The sequence below is a fragment of the Malus sylvestris genome, chromosome 7, assembly GCF_916048215.2.
Source record: "Malus sylvestris chromosome 7, drMalSylv7.2, whole genome shotgun sequence".
NCBI lineage: Eukaryota > Viridiplantae > Streptophyta > Magnoliopsida > Rosales > Rosaceae > Malus > Malus sylvestris.
The window spans coordinates 7,714,802-7,734,204 of NC_062266.1; the positions used below are offsets into that span (position 1 = coordinate 7,714,802).

Genomic DNA, 19,403 nt, shown 5'->3' on the forward strand with positions numbered 1-19,403 from the left:
TCGATTAACGGATAGACTAAGGTAGAAAAATCAACGTTTGCGTTCGGAATGAGACATATATCTCTCTCTGTCGTTTTCCCCCTTGACTTTTACAGTTACACAAGGCTTTCCACTGAAACTCAAACCACCACCTCGCACATCTCACCATCAATAATTCTCCACCCCAAATTTTCCAATCCATCCAAACAAACTGTAAAAATCTGTGAATCCATGAGGACGCCCCCTGCAAGGAGCGACGTCAGCGTGACATCAGCGAGCACACATAGGCCCCGCGACGAGAAATTAAATCAGTGGCCAACTGCTCTCTGCTGGAGTCGGTATCTCGGGCGCGGATCGCGAAGGTCTTGGTCCCCTGCAGGTCGTAATTGACGAGAGAGTCGAGGGTGGTGGGAGGAAATTTGGTGGTGGGAGGTCAGCAAATTGGGTAGGTTCGGTGAGGAGTAGAACAAGAGTGTTTCTTGGGGTTTGACTACTGGTCGTTTGTCCTTGTCTTTTTCAAACTGTTGCACTTGCTCTTACCCGCCCACGACTTTCATCGTTTACTTCTCCATCTTCTGGAAAATCAAATCCCGACCACTTTCCCAAATTCCAAATACGACCCATTGATTCCGCACCCAAATGATTCAATCACCTCCAATTTCCACAGAAAACCCACCAAATTTGTTATAAACCCACCACCTTGCTGCTCCTCCAAACCCAAATCCCTAATCCTCGCCTTCATGGCCTCCCTTCTCTTCCTCTCTCTCCTCTCCCTCACTCTCTTCCTCTCTCTCTCCTCCGCCTCACGCCACCACTCCATCTCCCCCCAACCCCAGCTCCAGCTAGCCTGCAAGGCCACACGCTTCCCCGACGCGTGCCAAGCCTCCCTGGGCAAGCTCGTCACTGACCCAAACGCCACCCCTCTCGAGACTATTCATTTCGCCGTCAAGGTCTCTGATGACGGCCTCAAGACCGCGCAGGGCATGGTCCACACTATCCTGGACTCGTCTGCGGGGAACATAAACCGCACCACCGCCGCGAAAAACTGCCTCGACGTCCTCGCCAACTCCCGGTACCGAATTTCTCTCACCACCGGTGGATTGTCAAGTGGTCGCGTTAAAAACGCACGTGCCTCCATGAGTGCCGCGTTGCTCTACCAATACGACTGCTGGTCGGCTCTCAAGTACGCAAACGACACCCAGATGGTCAACAAGACGATGTCGTTTCTCGACTCGCTGATCGGAAAATCCAGCAACGCGCTCGGCATGATTTGGTCGTACGACAACTTCGGAAATGACACTAAGAAGTGGGGGCCGCCGAAAACCGAGCGGGACGGGTTCTGGGAGCCGGTCATGGGCGGAGGGTCCGACCAGGGATTTCGGGGCGGGATTCCGTCGGGTTTAAAGGCGGACGTGACGGTGTGCAAGGGGAATTCGTGTGATTACAAGACGGTGCAGGAGGCGGTGAATGCCGCGCCGGATAACGCGGGAGATAAGAGGTTCGTGATTGGGATAAAGGCTGGGGTTTACGAGGAGACCGTGGGGGTGCCCCTAGAGAAGCGGAACGTGGTATTCTTGGGTGACGGGATGGGCAAAACGGTCATTACCGGGTCGTTGAATGTGGGCCAGCCCGGAATATCCACCTACAACACTGCCACCGTCGGTACGTTTACTACGCGTCACTTTTTGGTTTTTTAGTTTTCTTTTTAATTTTTTTTATCTGCCGTCCGTGGGTATTTAGTTTTTTTAAGATTTTTGTAATATGACGTCACATTTGGTTGGCGAAAAAAATGCATGGTGGATCATATGTTTAGGGCGCGTATGATACGTGAGGTGGGAGAGCACAGTTGGTCTGAACACGCTCGTCCAATTTCGTTTTGTCCCAAACATAGCATACCAAATATAGCACGGAACCTCTATTTCGTCCCATTTCGTCCCGTCCACGTACCAAACTCTCCCTTATGGTGTGACCCCGCACCCACGTAATCTCAGAAGTTGAGGTTGGGGATGAGGATGGGTGCTGTAATTGCTGATTGTTTGTCAATCTTATATGTATCACAGGAGTTAGTGGTGATGGGTTCATGGCGAGTGGTCTCACAGTCCAGAACACAGCAGGTCCCGACGCCCACCAAGCAGTTGCTTTCAGATCAGACAGCGACCTCTCCGTAATCGAAAACTGCGAATTCATAGGCAATCAGGACACTCTCTATGCTCATGCCAACCGCCAATTCTACAAGTCGTGCACCATCCAAGGCAATGTGGATTTCATCTTCGGAAACTCTGCCTCCATCTTCCAGGACTGCACCATCCTTGTTCGTCCTAGACAGCTCGAACCCGAGAAGGGCGAAAACAATGCAGTCACAGCCCATGGAAGAACAGACCCCGGGCAGTCAACGGGCTTTGTATTTGAAAACTGCTTGATCAATGGCACGGAAGAATACATGAAGTTGTATCGGAGCAAGCCGCAGGTGCACAAGAACTACTTGGGGAGGCCGTGGAAGGAGTACTCGAGGACGGTTTTCATAAACTCGAGTATGGAAGCTCTTGTTGCACCGCAAGGGTGGATGCCTTGGGATGGGGATTTCGCTTTGAACACCCTTTTCTACGGAGAATTCGGGAATTCCGGCGCGGGTTCTGATTTGTCCCAGAGAGTGAAATGGAGCAGCAAGATCCCACCCGAGCATGTTAATACGTATTCTCTGCAAAATTTTATCCAGGGAGATGAGTGGATTAAAACATGAAATATTAGCGGGATTTTAAATTATTCCCCTTTTAGTAAGAAAATACTAATTAGCGAGTGGAGTATGAACTCAAGACATTACGTTGCATGAATCAATTAAAGAAGGAAAAATCAATTTTGCTTCATCTATCTTCCACTTAAATGATTTTCTTTTCTTTTAATGAAGAAAAATCATATCATTTAAGATGTATATACAGATTATATTAATACATTTCATAGAACTGACACAATATAAACGTACCAATCAACTATGTTTATGAAATTAAATGTACCAAAATTGAAAATCGACAATGGTCTATACATAACATGTGGCACCTAAACCTAATAATAATGGTACATAATAGACTATTGTTGATTTTCGAGTTTGGCATGTTTATTTCCAAAGTCATTTGGCATTTCATCATCAAATTTTGAACATCTTTGTAATCTTCCTTATATTTGATTCAACAATGTTCATTTCGATTCAACAATGTTCCTTGCAATATTATCCCAAACTAATCTGTGATAGGTCTGGTTTTAAAATCCGTTTGCGGGGCCTCGTTGTAAGTTTACTTTTCCGTTTAAAAAAATAATAAAATTTCAATAGCGATTAGCAAATAGAGAAATTTTTCGTTGTGATCCGAATATGATACACCATGTGTTTTAATATAAATATTTGAAAATTTTATTTTTTAAATTGTTAACTTTTTAACATATATATTCTATTATTTATAGAATGATACGTATATTACTTTATTTAAATTACATTAAAAAAATCTCTTCGAGACCGGCCCCTTCAATTACTTTATTGCAACTGAAATTCTTTTCTTATCCATCCCAAAAATAAATAAAACCAACAAAAAATCAGCAACAAACCAAAATCCCGACATATCACATGAATTTCCAAATCCTTTACTATATTTGACCCATCAATGCCGCCCTCCTTATTTAAACCTCCATGGCGATGGCACTGGCAACGCTGTTCATCTCCTTCTTCTCCCCGCAAAACCAAATTCCTCCTTCTCATGGCTTCCCTCTTCCTCTCTCTCCTCTTCCTCACTCTCTACCTCTCTCTATCCTCCGCCTCCCATCACCACCACCAGCCCACATCCCCCCGACCTCAGATCGAACAAGCCTGCAAAGCCACGCGCTTCCCCGACGCGTGTCAAGCCTCCCTCACCAACCTCGCCACTGACATCAGCACCACCCCTGTCCAGACCATCCAATTCGCCGTCCAACTCTCCGGCGACGGGATCGAGACGGCGCAGGGAATGGTGAAAACCATCCTGGACTCGTCCGCTGGCAACCTAAACCGCACGACGGCTGCGAATAACTGCCTCGAAATGCTCGCTAACTCCCAGTACCGAATTTCTCTCGCCACCGACAGTCTCTCGCGCGGTAAAATTAAAAACGCGCGTGCCTCCATGAGCTCCGCGTTGCTCTACCAGTACGGCTGCTGGTCGGGCCTCAAGTACGCCAACGACACCAACATGGTCAACGAGACGATGTCGTTTCTCGACAGTTTGATCGCCAAATCCAGCAACGCGCTCGGCATGATGGCATCGTACGACAACTTCGGTAACGACACAAAAATATGGGCCCCGCCCAAGACGGAGCGAGACGGGTTCTGGGAGCGGCTGGAGCACGGAGGCCCCGACCCTGGATTTCGGGGCGGGGTGCCGTCGGGTTTAACGACGAACGTGACGGTGTGCAAGGAGAAATCGTGTGATTACAGGACGGTGCAGGAGGCGGTTAATGCCGCACCGGATAACGCCGCGGGAAACGAGAGGTTCGTGATTGGGATAAAGGCTGGGGTGTACGAAGAGACCGTGAGAGTGCCCCTAGAGAATCGGAACGTGGTGTTTTTAGGTGATGGGATGGGTAAAACGGTCATTACCGGGTCGTTGAATGTGGGCCAGCCCGGAATTTCCACGTACAACACTGCTACCGTCGGTAGGTATTTTTATTTATTTTTCTATTTTTCAGAAATTACCGTAAATATTGTTTTTGTTTGATAATTTGAATACTATTACGTCAGAAGTTGGCGGTGAAGAGTGCATTGCCATCGTAACGTAGAGTATGGGGAATTAGGCGCATGTGGTATGGTGGGTTGTAGCTTTTCCCACAAGTAAATGGAACTCGCTCTACGATATACGTTTTGATCGCTAACGTTTTTGTAAATATGATACATGTATTATTACATGACATATAGAATTATAGCTAGCTCAATAGTACCTTACTGCTTATCGTATTTTGCTAATTTGTTGATTTATGCGACAGGGGTTGTTGGTGATGGGTTCATGGCAAGCGGACTCACAATCCAAAACACAGCAGGTCCCGACACCCACCAAGCGGTTGCTTTCCGATCAGACAGCGACCTCTCCGTGATCGAAAACTGCGAATTCATAGGCAATCAAGACACCCTCTACGCACAAGGCAACCGCCAGTTCTACAAATCATGCACCATCCAAGGCAACGTCGATTTCATCTTCGGAAACTCAGCTTCCATCTTCCAAGACTGCAGCATCCTCGTCCGTCCACGGCAACTCCAACCCGAGAAAGGCGAAGACAATGTCGTCACAGCCCACGGAAGAACAGACCCTGCGATGACAACAGGTTTCGTGTTTCGAAACTGCTCGATCAACGGCACGGAAGAGTACATGAAGTTGTACCGGAGCAAGCCGGAGGTGCACAAGAACTACTTGGGGAGGCCGTGGAAGGAGTATTCGAGGACGGTTTTTATAAACTGTAGTATGGAAGCTCTTATTACACCCCAAGGGTGGATGCCTTGGAGTGGGGATTTTGCTCTCAACACCCTTTTTTATGGGGAGTTTGGGAATTCTGGACCGGGTTCTGATTTGTCCCAGAGATGGAACTGGACCAGCAAAATCCCATCTGAACATGTTAATGCGTATTCTGTGCAGAATTTTATTCAAGGAGATGAGTGGATGTCAACTTGAAATATTATTATAGGCTATTTTTAATTATGAATATTAATGGGAAATAATTTTTATACACTACATTTTATAAACTGTTTAATTTTATTTAATTCAAAAGCCGTTTGTTAAAAAAAATAAAAAATAAAACACTGCAAATAAAAAGGATTATTGTGTAGGTGACGAAAATAGGAGCGTGAAAATCATTTTGGGCTTTTAACAGTTGCCGTTACTCAATATTATAGTCTGGTGATATTCCTCTTCACTTGGAAGTATTCATCTTTACTTGAAAATGAGAGATCTTAGGTTCGAATCTCGTGGATAGCGAATTCGATACCAAATTAGGCTACCTATTATGTGACTTAACCGAACTCCCCCTTCCTTTTAGTGTAAAAATATCCATATACTAAAAATAAAAATAAAAAAACAGTTGCCCAAAAAATTGAGTTTAACTTCATTTTGGAGCTTGAAAATCATTTTTGCGTCAATTAGAAATCAAAGTCCTACTGTGGGCCGAAAATTTTGGGTATTATGAGAGTGATTGCAATACAAAAAGGCTTATTTTATTAACACTCTACAAATTGTTGAATAAACCTCACATACTTAATACACTCCACATTTGTTTTTTCAATTGAAAATTATCTTAATACACCCCACTTCCTTTCCCATAATAACCTCACACCCACATTATTAATATACACTATACATTTTCTACATACACCCCACATTTTTTATACACCCCATATTTCTCAAATCTTATAACACTCATTTTTTATTTTGCCGAATGATTTCAAACCATCTGAACATTAGTTTGCCAAATACTTTCAAATTGAATGATTTGAAAAATGTTTAGGTTCCTTTGAACGTTTTTCAATAACAATAATAACGACCATGATTCCACATTGCTCAACTTTTCCTTCGAGAAATTGTGTGACTATATGGAGTGCCTCGGTCTATTACTTCTTACCGTGATTCAACATTTCTCAATCATTTTTGGATTACCTAGTAGAAATTATTTGGTACAGATTTGCGGCGTTGTACTATGGCTCACCCACATACGGATGGTCAAACCGAGGTTACAAACCGCACCATGGGTAACATGGTTCGTAGTGTTTGTGGGACCTTGCTCTTCCTCAAATTGAACTTGCCTACAACATTGTTGTTCATAGCGTAACTGGCAAGTCTCTTTTCTCCCTGGTGTATACTACAGTCCCGTAATGGACCTCATCAAGCTCCCTAAGGGTCCAAGTGTGAGTGTTGCTGCTGAAAAGATGGCAGAAAGCATCCAGCCTTTTAAGGCAAAGGTTTGTGAACGTTTGGCACAGACAAATGCAAAATACAAAGCGGCGGTTGACCAACAAAGGGGTTCCCATGTGTTTCAGGTCGGTGACGCTATGATGATGTTTTTGAGGAAAGAAAGATTTCCAGTCGGGACTTACAGCAAGCTCAAGCCTCGCAAGTATGGACCCTATAAGAATCTACAGAAGATTAATGATAACGCTTATGTTGTGGATCTTCCCTCTTCTATGGGCATATCTCCTACCCTCAATGTTGCTGGTCTTTTTGAGTTCTAAGATTAAATAATTATCGTTGTCATTGAAATCACTAAAACAATGAAAAATATGAAGTCTTACCTAATGTGAAAATTTCGAAACACCGATTTCGCATTCCATTTGTCAAAAATATTTTTTTTTTAATCAACATATTTGTAGTTCCATTGGTTAGGGTTTTATTCAACAATGGAAGGTGGGACAAGTTTTGATAGTTGAAGAAGATAATTAATACGTTAAAAGTGATTTAGAGTGTATTTAGAATTTTTTTATTTTTTTAAACCTAATAAGGTCAAAATTGTCATTGTATAGTAAGGTAAATAAGTTATTAATATTAAATTTTAATATGGGGTGCATTGAACATTTTATGGGACGTTAATATAAAAAGCCTACAAAAATGAGTAATTGTAGAGTAAAAATTACATGAGTTTCACAATTAATAGATAGAACCCACCTTTATCAAACTCACACGATTGATACCTAACAATTATGTTATAAGAATCAAACTCAAGGTGATAAATTATAACATATAAAAGTTAAACTCGCTAAAACCACTGTGAAAGGCCTCAGATAACAACACATATTTTAGTGGAATGGAATTATACAAGGATTTGATTGGTTGACATTGGAAGTGTACCAACCAAAGCCATTGCCCGTCTCTTATCCCATCCACGTTCGATTTACATCTTCTCATAAAACTCCATCATTGACTTTGATCGGTGTGGACCGAGTGATAAGCCTCTCAAGTGATTCACTTGCAATATCGCACAATAATGTGACATAAACAAAGTATCTAAAGCACGACTTGTTATATGCCCGTAAACCTCCTCAAGTGATAAACCACATCAGCCTGATGAAGAACTAAGATGAGAATCCTACCATTTCAAAAAAAATATTGGCTAGAGTCATTCACGTGTAAATACAAGGATAGAAAAAGATACGGGGAAGATATTTCACAGGAAGAAGCGTTAAAACACCCATAGGAACAACTGATACTATGTCGGTCGGAGTTCTCTGTAAACCTTTCTTTTCTTTTTCTGTCAGTTCATCTCCATGAAAGGCCCTTCTAAGCAACCCCATAGCGGCACCAACGTCAATAGCCAGCAATTGAGTTCCTTGCCACACATCCTGCTCATCATTTTTGAGAAGAAACGAAAATAATTAATGAGAAGGAAATTGGAATCTGTGAACAAGTCCACAGGAACAAATGTAAAACTACTAAAACTCATATTTTACAAAATGTAGGAGTCAACATCCTGCTTTGTGGTATACGCAGAGGTTTCCAGTTGTTCGGAAAGGGGGCTCTACAAGGAATCAAGCACGAACCAACACATATGGAAACAACTAAATCCACAACCAAACCAAAAAAGCAATATCAAACTTAAGTTTTATCTGTCAAAAAAAACCAGGCCTACCTAACAAAGAATTGAGGGCAAGAAACTTTGGCTTGACCAAGTTTTGTCATTGCGGCGTTGCATGTCAGTGCAAGCGTGAGGATAGATGTGTCACTTGTGTTGCTAGACCCTTAGTGCGTTACCTTCCTAGACCTGGAAGCAGATTGAAGCAGGATTAAATCTATATAATCTTCAAATCCATCTAGAAAAATTATAAGATACATTAAACAATAGAGGATAACATACACATTAGTAACAGCAGTCAAGCATGGTTCCCTTCAAATAATTAACAAAGGAAGTTACCACCACGGAACTTGCTTAGAGATAAACCACTCATAAGCTTCAGGTTGCTTGGCTGATAGTTGATCCCAGACTAAGCTCTCAAGGGAAGAAGATTGTATTAATAAACTGCAATGATGCATTAGTTAAACATATTGAAAATCTTCAACCAAATAAGAGGAAATCTTTGGGTTAATAAAATCTATAAGCAACCAAAGTGGATAGAAGGCACACATCAGTTGCATTTGAAACCTTTGAGTGAATAAAAACGCATAATTGAAATTTCAAAGTCCTCAGCATAGTCTTCCAAATCCCCAAAAATAAAGCAGACCACATATTTTCACTTTCGTGCTAACAAATTAATCTACTTAATTTACAGTTCAAAAATAAAATAAGGTTGTTGAAGCTGATCCTGAAAACTTTATGGTCGCCTTATTACAACTGACTGTAAAAGGGATGCCATTTTTATGGAAGTGAGGAATGGACCGGTCCTTAATTCATACACAGGACTACTCATACTTAAAGCTAAGTTTAAAATACATCCTTATTAGCAGCACTGGCAACATAGGAAATCACAGTTTGAATGGACTAGCTACAAAACTGATCAACTTCCACACATGAACTCTTAAGTTTTGAATATAAGTGGTGTATTACCTGTTTTGCACAAAAATGTTTGTGTCTCTGTCTCTACCATCTCCTCAGGATGCAATCTCACTTGAAGCTTGCAATAAGGAGTGTCGTAGAAGGCAGCCTCGGCAGCCTGGTTACTTGAGCACCAATAAGTTAGGAGTAGAACTAAATCATTTTTATCAATTCCAACTCCACGATGTGGACACCAAGGAAGATGGTGTGTCTCTCTGTAGACACTCCACTCCAGGCACTGCATAAATAGAGTTACCAAGAAGCTCAGCCTTTTAAACTAAATAACTGATACCAGGTATCTTTTTAATCCCTCGCTCTTCCATTTTGGTTCTCACAGCAGAAACATCAAACCAGCGGCCTGTTGCTGCATAGATATCGGACAAGAGCACATAATTACCAGGATTTTGGGGTTCAAGCTCAAAAAGTCGATGAGAAACTAACTCTCCTAGCTCAGCATTACAGTTTAGCTTACAGGCTGCTAGTAGTGCACCCCAAGCGCCAGCATGAGGCTCCTCATGCATTGATTTTAGAAGATCATAAGCTGCTTTTAACCGTCCTGACCGGCTAAGAAGACTAACCATACATGCATAATGATCAGGAGAGGGATTTAAATGGTACTTATGTCTCATTGATTCAAAGAAGTGCCAACCCTCCTCAACGAGCCCAGAGCGACTACAAACTGTCAGGATGACTGTAAAAGCAACCTCATCCGGAGCTAAACCTTCAGTTAGCATCTTATTGAAGAGGGAAACAGCCTGATCCCCTTGACCATTAATCGACAACCCTTGTATCATAGAACAATACGAAATCAAATCCCGCTTAGGCATCTCTTCAAACAAACGTGTTGCTCTTTCCATATTCCCACACATTGCATTCATGTTAATCAGAGCTGCGAGAACATAAGCCTGACGAACATCAATGGAGCTCTGGCTCAGGTAAGAATCAACCCATTTAGCCACCTGCAAGCAACCCACTTGGGAACAAGCTGACATCAAGCTCACCATTATAAACTCGTCAGGCTTAACATTCTTCGTACTCATTTCTTGAAATATCTTTACAGCCTCGTTAGGTTGACCATTTTGAGCATACCCTGATATCAATGCCGACCACGCAACGATATCTTTATCCGAGCATTGCTCAAACAAAAATCTCGCAGACGCCATATCTCCACACTTGGCATATCCATCGATCATAGTAGTATAAGAAACCACATTCTTCTCAGGCATTTGATCAAAGATCCTTCTAGCATTGACCAAATCCCCCATCTTTACAAACCCACTAATAATCGCATTCCACGACACTGCATTTCTCTGGGGCATCTGATCAAACAGCTTGTTGGCCTCCACCAAATCCCCAACACTAGCATACCCAACAACCATAGTCGTCCAAGAAACCACACTTCTCTCAGACATTCCATCAAACACCTTGCGAGCGCAAACAATCTCCCTGCATTTCCCGTACAAATCAATCAAAGTGGTGCCTACAAACACATCCCCGTCAACTCCACACCTCACCGCCAACCCATGTATCGCCCTTCCTTCCCAGACCCTCCCCTCACTAGCACACGCCTTAAAGAGAGACGGGTACGTAAACCTATCCAGAAGGCCCTCCTCCCTCTTCATCCTAACAAACAGAGAAACAGTGCCCAAAAAACCAGACCTTTCGCAGTATCCTTTGATCAGACAGTTCCAGAGAAAGGTGTTGGGGCTGAGGACGCGGTCGAGTACGGCGGTGGAGTAAGAGAGGGAAGCGAGAGCGTTGGAGAGGCAGATGAACTGGCTTATGAGGAAGCAATCTTGCTCCAAACCTTTACGGACAATGTGGGCGTGGATTTGTTCGAGACGGAATTGGGTTTTGCAGCCTTTGAGTAAGGTTGCAATTGAAGGCAGCAGAGAAGTGGGACGGCGGCTGTTGGGCGGAGCTAGCGATGAGTAGAGGGGGATTGTAGGCATGGGTCTCTCTGTTGCAAATCCAATCACACCGTTAACTTTCCACGACTGGAATCTGCTACAAGGAACACATTCTCCGCTTCTCTAAAGACGTTATGGTACAATTCAATGGCCATGTAACAGCTGAGAGAGAAAAATTGGAGGGAAAACTTGCTTGGTTGCCGAGAAAAACACCAAGAAAATGGTGACAAAGGCAGACAAAATATATTTTCCAACTTGTTTGCCTCGGCTTTAAAGGCGGACAACTTCCTAACGAAAACACAAGGAACAAGAAGATGACGAAAGCAATCATCACATGCAGACAATATAAGACAAGACAACCGCTTACGTAAAATCTTTGCTTTCCAAGTTATTCCCATGGACGGGATTCACTAGCCTCTCAGGGACGTTTGTTGCGCTGGACTATCTCGGACTGGACTATCTTCAAGGACTAAGCTGGACTGGCTTAGACTAGACTAAGCTGGATTAACTTAGTGAAGCGTTTGGTGCAGTGTTGGACTAAGAAGCTGGATAATAACAAATTCTAATATTATATTATTTAATATATAAATTATTAATATTTTATTATGATCTAGGTGACCGGAGATGACGAGGATTCTATCAGGAGTGGTTGTTGAGCATGACGAGAACGAGAGAGGATAGTCTTAGCTAGTCCCATGGTTATTGGGGGGTCTCGCTAAGACCTCTTAGTGAAGGGTTTTGTCCATGCTAGTCCCCTTTAGTCTCATTAATGTTAGTCCCAGCATGGAACAAACACAATATTGGACTAACAGTTAGTCCAGTCCAGTCCAGTCCCACTTAGTGAGGGCAAACAAACGCCCCCTCACAGTCTGGGCAACGTAAGTCCAAATTCTAGGTTTCGACACAATTGATACAACAATGCCATGTATCAGCAAACGGCGAAATGCAAAGGTCCGGGACTAATGTGATACCATTAAAAGTTGTCACGCTCCTGATTCTGGGATGCGTCCAAAATCGATTCGTGACAAAAAACAGTAGTGCTATAAGAATACATAAAGTCAACTGGGTTCATACATAATGTATGTCAAATATTTAACGAAAATAAAAATACAATAAAGAGTAACAAATTGAAAATGCACTACTGTCACTCACACGAACTTCATAGCTTATTCAAATTCTGTTTTTCCGCTGCATATATCTGAACAAGCTATGAAGCTTGTGTGAGTGAAAATAGTGCGCCGTTGCATATATAAAATAATCGTTACTCACAAATATCAATTGAATCCACACGCATTTCAATTATCAGTTTAAAAAATCCCTCAATCATCAGTTTCAGAGCACATAACACCAGAATAATTAAGGGCATGTTGACTAAAAAATCAATGTTTGTCAAAATATCCCTACTCTATTCAACAACAATAAATTCTTCAATCCGAAAAATCCAAACCTCGAATTTCTCATTTCCTTCCCATCACCTGGGCAATGGCAAAACGGATGAAAAGTGTCATTAGAGGCCCACGTAACTATTGACCCAAAAAAGGATGATATTGGACCCTTTTTCCCCTCAATATTGGGCTATTAACTTACGCAGCACCGTCCCCTTTGAGCCCAAATCACTTTGGGTGTCCGTTTTGTACGGTTCACAATCTCACTGCTGCAATTCAAGGACGACGAAGAGAAAAGAGGCACATTTGAATTTGATCGATCGTCGTCCCAAATTCAACTGAACTCCCAGAATCAGAAGACATAGAACACAATGGCAAATCATAATTTTTCATCTTCTTCCCTGCTCAGAATTCTAATTCTTCTACTAGTATTCTTGCACTTCTCTCCCATCAATACAAATGCCAAGTCTCGTCGCCCAATCTCTGTATTCCAAATTCTTCTTCTTCTTCTTCTTCTTCTGTTAATTTCTTATATGCTTCAATGTTTGTGGGCCTTTATTTTTTAATACTAATTGTGAATTTATGATGGGTTCTTTTTTGTGTGTGTTATATTTGACAGGATATTGAGACAAGGCAGAAGAAGAGCCAGTGTTATGCTGACATTCAGAGGTATATCCACTTCCTTCTCTCTCTTTTTTGATTTCCCATTTCTATCTTCACTAATTCTTGCTTGGAAATTATAACAATTGTGGCAAGAAAATTGAAACAGTTTAATTTCACAGTTTAATTTCTTTTTGAGCTACGGATGTTTGATTAGAGTGGGATTTGATTTAACCCCACCAAAATATTTGAGTTATTAGTTTTAAAGAAAGCCACTTTATTTGTTTTCACTTAATGCAACAAGAATTTCTGCTTTTCCTAGTTGTATGATTGACATGGTCTACCTCCAAACTGTATTGAATTAAAACTGTTTGAGAAAATTCTTTCAATGCATATAGAACTCGTAACTCGTTGCTTTAAAGTATGTGATGATGGATTGGCACGCAGTTTTTATTTTTTATTTTTAAAACCGTTAGTCTCTGACTGCTCCTTTTTGTTTTTGATGATTGGAATAGCGGATTGTGGGGTTGGCAATGCAAATCCTCCTTGATAGCAAAAGAAAATTGCGCTTTGCGATGCCTTTCTCCTACTTGCTATGAGCTTATCTACGAGAGCGATCCGGTAAGATGGACTATATTAGATTCTCCATTATTGGATTCGACATGTTACATTTGTTATTTTACATGGGTTGTGTTCTTATTGTAGCTTGAAGAAGGTGAAAAAGATATGCTTAGGGGCCAAGAGTTCAAATACTGTATGCATAAGTAAGTTCCAAGTCTTTATGGATATGAAATGTTATTGCTATATGATTCGGTTTATGCAGAGTGATGATTATATTTTTTTTTTAGGATAACATAAGGACCACAATTACAAACTGTTAGTTTTACATTACATAGCCGGATTTCTGTTAGGGTTCAATTATGGATACAAGAATCTCCATAACCATAAAATAGAATTTATTAACAGTGGAAAAATATGTTAATTGCAAAATATTACTGGGAACATCAAATCACCGAGTTTCTTATTTCCTTCCAAATGGCTTTTATCTATTTTCTTTTTTCCTTCTGCCAACTGGTTCACTGTGAAGGTGAAAAACTTGGTCTTTGTTCGAAATTTCTTGCAATACTTTTAGACAACATTACAGAGGTTGATTGAAGGAAAAGTTTGTTTTTGGTGTGCATTTTGTAGTTGAGTGTTGGGGCAATTTAGGGGCTTCATTGTCAGTTTGGTTTCTTATTTTCTGGTATTAACGGGTTTAGTGGCTAATTTTTATCTGTTCATAGATACTCAGTGTGTGTTATAATGGGTTTAAGGTAGTAATAGTCAAGGGCAATGGTTGGATCAGTCTAAAACCTCTTGAAGAGCAAAATTGCCGGAATTATAATGAGATATAATATGTTATTTTGAATCATCGATTTTCTTAGATCTGTACTGACTAGGAAATAGTTGGCATTCATAAAGATCCCCTACCAAATTGAGGATGACAAGCTGGGGTCACTCAAGTGACGTTCTGGATATCAAACCTTTTTCACCATTGTAAAGTGTTTTTATATTTTCCCAGTAATTCAGTGCTAGCAGTGCTTATCAGGTTATGCCAACAACCACTGTCTGTACTTATTAGCACAAAGCTTTTTGATGAATCGGATAAAGGGAGAAGAGTGCATTAATTTAGCGTGATGTTTTTTTAAGTTGATTAGATGGATCCCTTCTAAATTTCCATTGCAACTTGATTTTGTGCAATGGCTTTTTAAATAAATTTCTACAAAAAATAAATAACAGATGTTGAGTTGTTGACAAAGAATAAACTTAGGTTGAACAAGTTACAGAGAGTATTTTTATTTAGTGTGTTGAGAGAACCATACTGTCACTTGTAATAGTAGGATAGTTATGTCGGTCATGCATATTTGGTCTACACATTATTCATATTATACAAAGGCCTTTCTGGAAGTGGCTTTGAAAACTTGGTGAAGAATTCTTTGCTTTAGGACAGTGGTGTTTTCTGAAGGCTGGATGGAATGCACTCATATTAAGGGGGTTACATGTGTTATCTCTGCATCCTGAGGTGTTAGTAACAAATTAACAATAGGTTAAGGACTAGAGGCGATGTGTTGGCTGAGGAGTATGGCGTCTATGCATGCTGTATACTTCCTGAGATAGATGCTATAAAAAAGGTATATTGGCATAGTAGGTTCTCGTATTGTTGATATAAATGCGACCCTGCCATCTTTTAGTGGAATTTGGACCCTTGAAGGATTAAGTAAAAAGTTGTGGGTTTCCTTTAACTGAAAGCGCAGATATGAGTAATCAGATAAAGTACTAATCCCTGTGTCTAAGAAGCTAAGAAAATACTTAAAGTTACTTCCTTGTGCTTTTATGTGGTAATTGACGAGCAACACTTCAAGCAAATGAGTGGCTTGGAAAATTATCAAAAATTTTGGTTCAACTTTAGCTTGCTCTCTCGGAACTTATCTTGCCATTGCTTTATTGCGTAAAAGGGTTCATAAATCAACTTATCTTTACGTAGTGGAGAAGGTTCGGATAAAGTTGTCCTTGGGGGAAAATATAATGCTTTCTATGGCAGGTAGACTCACTTTAATTAAGTGTGTTGCCTCTGCTCTTCCTGTATATGCTATAAACTGCAAGTCTCCTTATCAGTATTTGTGATTCTCTTGATAAAGTTAATAGAAATTGTCTATAGGGTACTATTGGGGATGATAGAGCTAAACCTCATTTGGTAAGCTGGAATAAAGTTTGTTGCCCTATGAATAAATGAGGGCTAGGCATTAAGAAGTCATATCAGATGAGCAAGGCTCTTCTTGCTAAATCTGGTTGGAGGTTGCTAAAAAAGGACAATGACTTACGGGCTGATCTTTTCAACAAAAAACTTTGGATTGCCGCTTCTCCTTCTTGGATGTGTATTCTTGATATGTGGAGACGTTACACAAAGCCCTTAAGTGGAAAATTAGAAATGGTAGAAATACAAAGTTCTGAACGGTTAACTAATTATGCTCTGCCTTTAGTTCAAGAATTGATCCAAATTTAAAAGCTGCAGATTTCATTGAGAAGTTGCTGGCATTAAATTTGATCCTACTTGTAAAAGTTGTAAATGTTACAAAACCACCTGATCCAAGGAAGAGCATATGGAATTTTACTATTGATTGACTCAAAGCCACTGCTGCCAATGTTGATATATCTAGTAAACGCAACCATGTCCAAGATTTCTTAGCTTGGGAACCTCCTCTTTTGGAACTTTGAAGCTGAATGTTGATGGTGCTAGGGTTGGTTCCAATGGGGTGAATGGAAGTGGAGGATTTATTAGGGGTTGGTGTGTTATATGGATTATTGGTATAGTTGCTAAGAAAGGGGTTGGAGAAGTTTCCATGCTGAGCTTTGGGCATTGTTTTATGGTTTGAAGATGGCTAAAAGAAGAAAGTTTTCTCATCTGATTGTGGAGATGGATTCTTCTTTAGTGGTCAATCTTTTTCATGGTTTTGCTAGCATTAATCATCCTCTTGATGGTCTTTGTCTCGGAGTAGAAATTTTATTGAAGGGAACTGGAATATCAAGCTGCAACATGTTCATAGAGAACAAAATTTTGCAACATACAGGTTAGCCAAGTTGGGTCTAACTAGTGAGATGGATTTTCAAGAGCGTGCAGAGCCTCTCTTGATTTAGTCCAAACTAATGTTGATGATTGCTCTGGTGTTGCCAGAGCTAAATTAGTTGTTCTTTAGTTTCTTCTCTCATTTTCTCCCTTGTGCCCGAAAAATTATGAGCAATACTTATTTTTCTCTTAACAAAAAAATATGCACAAGTCAATTATTAGGCTACTCATGTAAGTAGTGTAGTTTATTATATAGTATCCAAAAACAACATGCCTGTTCTTGTCCTTGGCGATAAATAGAATGAGCTGCATGTCGTCCTAAGCGGCCTGGTTTAGCATAGGAATGTTTTCTGCAGATGTTTCAAGCCTTATTGGCGGATTGCTTACCTCTGCCCTATTCTTTAAGTTTCTGCCTGCTTAGCCAGGTTAATCGGGGCATTTTGATTAATTAGTTCCTCCAACCTTTTCTTTCTTTCATGTTAATCTTTTTCCCATTGACATTAGAGGCCGTTTACCTGCATAAATAATCGCATCATGGCAATTGACGAATTAGTTTACGTTGTTTTGTAACTCTCGACTCATGTTGCCTTGCAGGTTATCTTTGGGGGAGAGCCTTGAGGGTATTAAGGGTACATTTAATTATTAAACATTGAAGGCAATGTTGCTTGTAGAATAAGTTCATATGAAGCCATGGATTTCTTCTACACCGGAAAAAAGAAGAGAAAAGGTAAAATAGAAGTCGGACTTCATTTTCCGGTCATCCCTTGGGTGTATCCCCTTGCATGTAGTGCCATGTTCTACAGGATGAGCTCCGCACCGGATTCAGGCTGTCCAGAATGTCTGGCATTACGGCTCATGTTCTCGTTCATCGACTTGGAAATTATCTGTAAGATTGCGAGTTTACCAAATGAGACGTGAATGTTTTTCTTTAACTTGTTTGATAGTACTGTAATATGATTCCGTCAATAAGCACCACTGATCCCGCCCCAATCTTCACGTTCCCCAGAAGAGTTGCACCAGCACCAATTAGTGTACCATCATCAACCATTGGGTGCCTGTGTCCGTCCACCTTTCCAGTCCCACCCAATGTCACATGGTGCAATATTGCCACATTGTTGCCTATGACTGCCGTCTACCCAAACACCACGGTTGTCGTGCTGTCGAACAGAACGCCGTCACGGATCCTTGGGGCTGGGTGAATGTCCACGGAAAACACATCCGCAATTCACGAGTGGAGTGCAAGTGCTAGTGGTCCACGTGACTGACCACAACTTATGAGCCACTCGATGAGACTAACAAAATGAACACAAACTTCTTCTTCTTTTTTTTCTCTTTTTTTTTTGTTTTATTTTTTTTATTTTTAATTTCATTATAAATTAATCCAAAAGAAGATAAAAAGCTAAGGGTAATTATATATATATATATATATATATATATATTAAAAAATGGACCAGTTAGTGTCTTTGTCATGATAGTTCATCCTTCTGGAGGGTCATGAAGACTTCAGATAGGCATTTAGTTTTCACCTGGCTACTATGGTGTGGTTTACCAGCGTTACGAATTGAATTCAGGACGTGCCGTGTAGAATACGAGTTTGAAATTTGTCATTGACTAGTGAGCCACCCAGTCACTTTAGTACCCTTAACTAGGTGTTTTTCATCTCACCTTCATACCCAAATTTTGATTTTTATGTCACTTGCATAGTTTCATTAGTCAATTTGTCAATTGCATAGCTTGACCAAACAATTTTGTACCATGTGAAGTTTTAACATTAAATAAATTAATTAAGGAAAATTTGAAAAGAAAAGGACAATCTTTCTCCTCTGCCTTTGTCTCCATTGTCCTTCTGCTATCTGTCAGAAACTTCATGCTCAAACTAATAATAGGGTTTAGTTCAGAAAATAGCTGTGTATTATGTGAGAGTAGATGCCACCATATGTAAGTACATAATTCTTGCCAATATCAATAAGGATTCCCAATTAGGAAACTAGACATGTTTCCTACAATTTATTAGTTTAAGGGTAATGTTAGAGAGACCAAATTTGCAAACTAAAAGATGTGTTACCAATAAGAATTAAGCACGTTAATCAACGGTTAAGTAATAATCCAATCATCAACTTTCATGTCATTTAGTTTACAAAATTTAGTCTACAAATATAGTCTCCCTAGCATTACCCTTAGTTCAATGCCATATAACAATCCTTCTTAAATAAGAATTAGCATTCCTCTTCGAAAATGACTTTCTTATACAAATTGGATTCAATTAGCCAGTTTTAAAACACCTAATCTCATGCTCATACTCTAACATTTTTCCACTTGAGCATGAAACCAATTTTAGACACAGCTTCACCAATTATCAAGAAGTGATCACATAGCCTTATTTAACATCACGACGAATGTTCATTG

General features: G+C 40.6%; 4 protein-coding genes across 9 annotated transcripts; 3 read left to right on the forward strand and 1 right to left on the reverse strand.

The window, feature by feature from the left end:
* The first annotated feature begins 437 nt into the window (after nucleotides 1-437).
* On the forward strand, nucleotides 438-2,843 carry LOC126628050 (probable pectinesterase/pectinesterase inhibitor 51). The gene is made up of 2 exons (XM_050297634.1): nucleotides 438-1,641; nucleotides 2,040-2,843. Exons 1-2 carry the CDS (start codon nucleotides 720-722, stop codon nucleotides 2,717-2,719), a joined length of 1,602 nt encoding a protein of 533 aa, XP_050153591.1. The 5' UTR covers nucleotides 438-719; the 3' UTR covers nucleotides 2,720-2,843.
* A 647-nt stretch (nucleotides 2,844-3,490) lies between these two features.
* On the forward strand, nucleotides 3,491-5,717 carry LOC126628048 (probable pectinesterase/pectinesterase inhibitor 51). Its single transcript, XM_050297632.1, has 2 exons — nucleotides 3,491-4,650; nucleotides 4,978-5,717. The coding sequence occupies exons 1-2, from the start codon at nucleotides 3,630-3,632 to the stop codon at nucleotides 5,655-5,657; spliced, it is 1,701 nt and encodes a 566-aa protein (XP_050153589.1). The 5' UTR covers nucleotides 3,491-3,629; the 3' UTR covers nucleotides 5,658-5,717.
* A 1,939-nt stretch (nucleotides 5,718-7,656) lies between these two features.
* On the reverse strand, nucleotides 7,657-11,799 carry LOC126628051 (putative pentatricopeptide repeat-containing protein At5g37570). 6 transcript variants are annotated; one of them, XM_050297638.1, is made up of 5 exons: nucleotides 9,511-11,799; nucleotides 8,824-8,985; nucleotides 8,604-8,730; nucleotides 8,141-8,311; nucleotides 7,657-8,058 (listed from the first exon to the last, which is right to left on the reverse strand). In XM_050297638.1, exon 1 carries the CDS (start codon nucleotides 11,448-11,450, stop codon nucleotides 9,771-9,773), a length of 1,680 nt encoding a protein of 559 aa, XP_050153595.1. In that variant the 5' UTR covers nucleotides 11,451-11,799; the 3' UTR covers nucleotides 7,657-8,058; nucleotides 8,141-8,311; nucleotides 8,604-8,730; nucleotides 8,824-8,985; nucleotides 9,511-9,770. The 6 variants fall into 6 exon arrangements, with proteins under 6 accessions (XP_050153595.1, XP_050153593.1, XP_050153594.1 ...); XM_050297636.1 differs by having other exon boundaries at nucleotides 8,599-8,730; XM_050297637.1 differs by having other exon boundaries at nucleotides 8,420-8,730.
* Nucleotides 11,800-13,033: 1,234 nt separating this feature from the next.
* Nucleotides 13,034-18,041, forward strand: LOC126628052 (uncharacterized). Its single transcript, XM_050297641.1, has 6 exons — nucleotides 13,034-13,278; nucleotides 13,413-13,462; nucleotides 13,909-14,014; nucleotides 14,099-14,157; nucleotides 17,592-17,945; nucleotides 18,004-18,041. Exons 1-5 carry the CDS (start codon nucleotides 13,165-13,167, stop codon nucleotides 17,641-17,643), a joined length of 381 nt encoding a protein of 126 aa, XP_050153598.1. The 5' UTR covers nucleotides 13,034-13,164; the 3' UTR covers nucleotides 17,644-17,945; nucleotides 18,004-18,041.
* The last annotated feature ends 1,362 nt before the right edge of the window (nucleotides 18,042-19,403 follow it).

Coding starts and splice junctions, on each gene's coding strand:
- LOC126628050 (XM_050297634.1), top strand. CDS start 720: ATGGCCTCCCTTCTCTTCCTCTCTCTCCTCTCCCTCACTCTCTTCCTC. Junction 1,642..2,039: donor CTACAACACTGCCACCGTCG/GTACGTTTACTA, acceptor TATGTATCACAG/GAGTTAGTGGTGATGGGTTC.
- LOC126628048 (XM_050297632.1), top strand. CDS start 3,630: ATGCCGCCCTCCTTATTTAAACCTCCATGGCGATGGCACTGGCAACGC. Junction 4,651..4,977: donor GTACAACACTGCTACCGTCG/GTAGGTATTTTT, acceptor TTTATGCGACAG/GGGTTGTTGGTGATGGGTTC.
- LOC126628051 (XM_050297639.1), bottom strand. CDS start 11,450: ATGCCTACAATCCCCCTCTACTCATCGCTAGCTCCGCCCAACAGCCGC.
- LOC126628052 (XM_050297641.1), top strand. CDS start 13,165: ATGGCAAATCATAATTTTTCATCTTCTTCCCTGCTCAGAATTCTAATT. Junction 13,463..13,908: donor TGTTATGCTGACATTCAGAG/GTATATCCACTT, acceptor TGATTGGAATAG/CGGATTGTGGGGTTGGCAAT. Junction 14,015..14,098: donor TTATCTACGAGAGCGATCCG/GTAAGATGGACT, acceptor TTCTTATTGTAG/CTTGAAGAAGGTGAAAAAGA.